The sequence below is a fragment of the Triticum urartu genome, chromosome 6, assembly GCF_003073215.2.
Source record: "Triticum urartu cultivar G1812 chromosome 6, Tu2.1, whole genome shotgun sequence".
NCBI classification, from domain to species: Eukaryota; Viridiplantae; Streptophyta; class Magnoliopsida; order Poales; family Poaceae; genus Triticum; species Triticum urartu.
In genome coordinates this window covers 570768360-570771943 of record NC_053027.1, presented here as the reverse complement: position 1 = coordinate 570771943, position 3584 = coordinate 570768360, and the positions used below count along the sequence as shown (strand labels likewise).

The 3584-nt window shown below is 42.4% G+C and overlaps 1 protein-coding gene across 1 annotated transcript; it reads right to left on the bottom strand.

Annotated features, from left to right (window-relative positions):
• Positions 1–3584, bottom strand: LOC125513120 (F-box/LRR-repeat protein 14-like). Its single transcript, XM_048678164.1, has 2 exons — positions 3463–3584; positions 1–1931 (listed from the first exon to the last, which is right to left on the bottom strand). Exon 2 carries the CDS (start codon positions 1911–1913, stop codon positions 450–452), a length of 1464 nt encoding a protein of 487 aa, XP_048534121.1. The 5' UTR covers positions 1914–1931; positions 3463–3584; the 3' UTR covers positions 1–449.

The following is a 3584-nucleotide window of genomic DNA, read 5'->3' as shown; positions in this document are numbered from 1 at the left end:
AAAATTGCCGCGCGAACATAGCAGGCAGATATATATGTCTTCAAAATCACTTGCGCAACAAAAAAGGGTCCATGACATTTGCTTAAATAATACAAATAACACCAAACGGTCATATGGTGCCTCCACAGCAAAAACAAGGAATCTTGAGGCCTACTTATGCCGGTTTCGAAACGGCTACAGAGAGTAGAACTTAAGCAACCAGAATTACGTACGGTTTATATTAATACACAAGTGGTGCCTACTACTAAAGTTTCATTCAGCAGATGCCGTCAAAAGATCATCACTAGACTGCCATAAAGGAAAATCATTGCAGTGAAGGTAGAAGGCAACAAAAAGTTCAGAGAGGTGAATCTGGGTCGGATGATGCACAACCTTATCCAATGATGCACACTGAACAACTTAATGGCTTCAGCAGCAAATTCATACTGAAAATTTTGGAGGCCACTTCATCAATAGGCCCCAAAACCAATTGTCTTCATAAGGGCATCTGAACAGTCCTTGGAGTAGTGAACCGACTTGGCAACACCCTGCGCAGCTTCCAGAGAGATCTCACCACAATACTCAATGACCAAAGACTCTAACTTATGTACACATCCCAGTTCAGCCACTCCGGCATCAGTAACGTTATGACACATCCGAAGTGTGAGATTACTCAAGCATGGGGTGTGCGCAATGAAGCGCATCCCAACATCAGTTACTGCATGACACAATATAAGCTCGAGTGTCTCCAGATGAGGTGAGGATGCGAGGGCCTTCATCCCCTTGTCATCAAAGAAGTTGGCATTGTTGAGCACGAGAACACGAATCGGGCAGGACTGAATGAGCACCAGAAAACCCTCTTGTGTGAATCCTATTTCTGATGGCCAGTCACGAGAACATCCTGTAAAGCTGAGGTCTGCGATCTGAAGCATACGACAGTTTAGGGCTAGAGCGTAAAGGCTGTTATCTGTAAATGACGTCCTGGTTTCACAATAGCCGACATCACTAGAGTAAAGCTGCAGGTTGAGCCAAAGTGAGATGCTTTTAAGGTTGCTGCAGCTCCGAGATAATGCAATCATGTCATTATCATTTAGGGCATGAACATACTCAAGGCAAAGCTTCTCCAATGCTTTACACTTCCCTAGGACAACACGAAGCCCTACATCTGGCCAAGTTTTAATATGCGCCAACCTTAAATCCTTCAAACTCTCACAGCAAAAATCATATATATCCATGCTGTGAGCATCGTACGAGGAGTCATAGACCTTACCACCTACGGCTATAAGACTATCATATTTTCCTCTTTTCCTCTCAAACTCAAACTTCTGGAGCTTCATCCATCCTGGACCAAACTTTAGGAAGTCATGATGATTGATTCTTTTGCAATTCTTCACTACAAACTCTTCCAACGATCCATCCCTACCAAGGTATTCCAGCCACTCTACACTGTCGATTTTCTCGCAATCAATAAGGTGGAGAGCAGATAGACTTGTGCAACCAACTGCAACCGAGAAAAGCCCAATCGAAGTTATTTGTGGTGTGGAGTTCAGCCTGAGAGACACCAATTTCTTGCAATTCGCTAAGCAACCAAGCCCAGAGTCATCGATGCATGAACAGAAGCTTAAGGTGAGGTCAATCAACGAGGAACAGTGAGATGAAAACACAAGAAGGCCCTTGTTGTCTAGCTGCTTTCCATGTCCAGGTATCCAGCCAGAGTAATCGATTTCCACTTTCCGCAGATTTGGGAAGCGGGCGCACAATGATGTCAGTGCTCTTGCAGCAGTGCAAAGACCGGAACCAACACGGATAGCACCCCTTTGACTCCCCTCTATCTTGTAGAGCTGCTTTGACACAAGGGAAAGAGAGTTGAGATCACTTGTCCTGGTGATCCTGTTGAGAATCTCTGTCAGCAGAGCCTCCGGTAGGTCCTCCATGGAACAAATTCAATTCAGCTGTACCAATCAGGTAAGGTTCAGAAAACAACCAAAGAGCTGGACTCAAAGCTTATGATATATCAGAATAATACATGTGAAGATGGAGACCACACTGGCGACAAACACTCATTACGAAGAATATATTGATGAACTTTGAGCAATTTTTTATCCGTCCAAATCTTGTGTTTTGTTCATAAGCATGGAGATTTATCGAAGTAGCTAGCTAGCACCTCATCTGTGTCTAGATTGTTGGAAAGAAAAAAATGACGCTACAGGCAGGCCACATAATTAAATTAAACTAGCTAACACCATAATTAAGTAGCAAGCAGAGTCTGAATACTGAACTAACTAAGAGAATAAGTACAAAGAAACGAGATAGAATTGACGCAAGCAATTCCGCAAGAAGACCCACGGTCTGGGTTACTTTAATTCTGAATTATACACAGAAAGCAATTCTGGAAGAACCATGTGTATGCTATCCAGTCACGTCAGGCTGAATCCGAACCAACTTTTTCTTTGAGAACTTATTTGGGGGCACCTAATTAAGATGAAAATCAGAGCATATATGCAAATTAGTTAGTACGTGTGGCTCTTGCTTGGAAATCATTTTGCCACAGCCGATGAGTTGAATTCACACGGTGCAGTTATTAACGAGTTCAACTAGAAATAGAACTCAGTATTTGCTAAAACCATAGGCAAAAAGCTTACTTTCTACTAGTACTACCTACGAGAATGGCTTTACAACATTAACGTAAAGAATCTGAACCAACCAGGCACGCATGGAGATTGCTAGAAAGAAAAAAATGGCGCTACCACCATAATAAAGTAGCAAGCAGAGCCGGAATAATAATAATAAACTAAGAAAGAGAATACAAAGAAACGTGCTGAATCTGAACCAACTTATTTGGACTTTGGAGGCACCTGGCTAATTAATAACAAGAAAACCAGAGCATATATGCAAATTAGTTGCTAGCACTTGTAGCACTTGGTTGTTCAAGAAAGAAAGTAAGGAAATCAATCATTTTGCCTGCCACGGACGATGAGTTCACAGGGCCAATCTGATATATGTTCAACAGAAATACTACTACTCCCTCTGTTTCAGTTTACAAGTCCTGTGTGTATATCTAGGTTGTCAATTTTATTACTCTAATATAAACCATATAACACAAAAATTATACCGTTTGAAAATAGAACATCTGAAGTTTATGTTGGTATATTTTATGTAATATATGAGTTGTATTAAGTTGGTCAAATTGGCGACCTAGGGATACGCGCACGCCTTGTAACTGAGAGAGAGGAAGTAGTATTTGCTGCAACCCTAGGCAAAAAGCTTACTTTCTACTACCTAGGATAATGGCTTTCCAACATTAATAACTAATAAGTTTATTTATGGATGATATATACTACCTGATTAATTTCCCCTATCAATCAAGAAAGCGAATCGAAAAAAAAAAGCGTCTACATGTGGAATCGAGGAACCACTGCAACGAAGGAACAGGGAGGGAGGGGTCTCTCAGGAGAGGAGAGGAGAAGCGAAAAAAGGCGGTACCTTCCTTCAGCACGGCCGGCCGGGAGACGCCGCCGCTCGAGCTCGGAGAGTGCCGCCGCCCGCTTCTTTGATTCGGAGGAAGAGAGCAGAGTGTAAACCCTTACAGCGGAGCGGAGGAAGAT

Bases quoted from the DNA above. Each gene is read 5' to 3' on its own strand.
- LOC125513120 (XM_048678164.1), bottom strand. From the start codon at position 1,913: ATGGAGGACCTACCGGAGGCTCTGCTGACAGAGATTCTCAACAGGATC.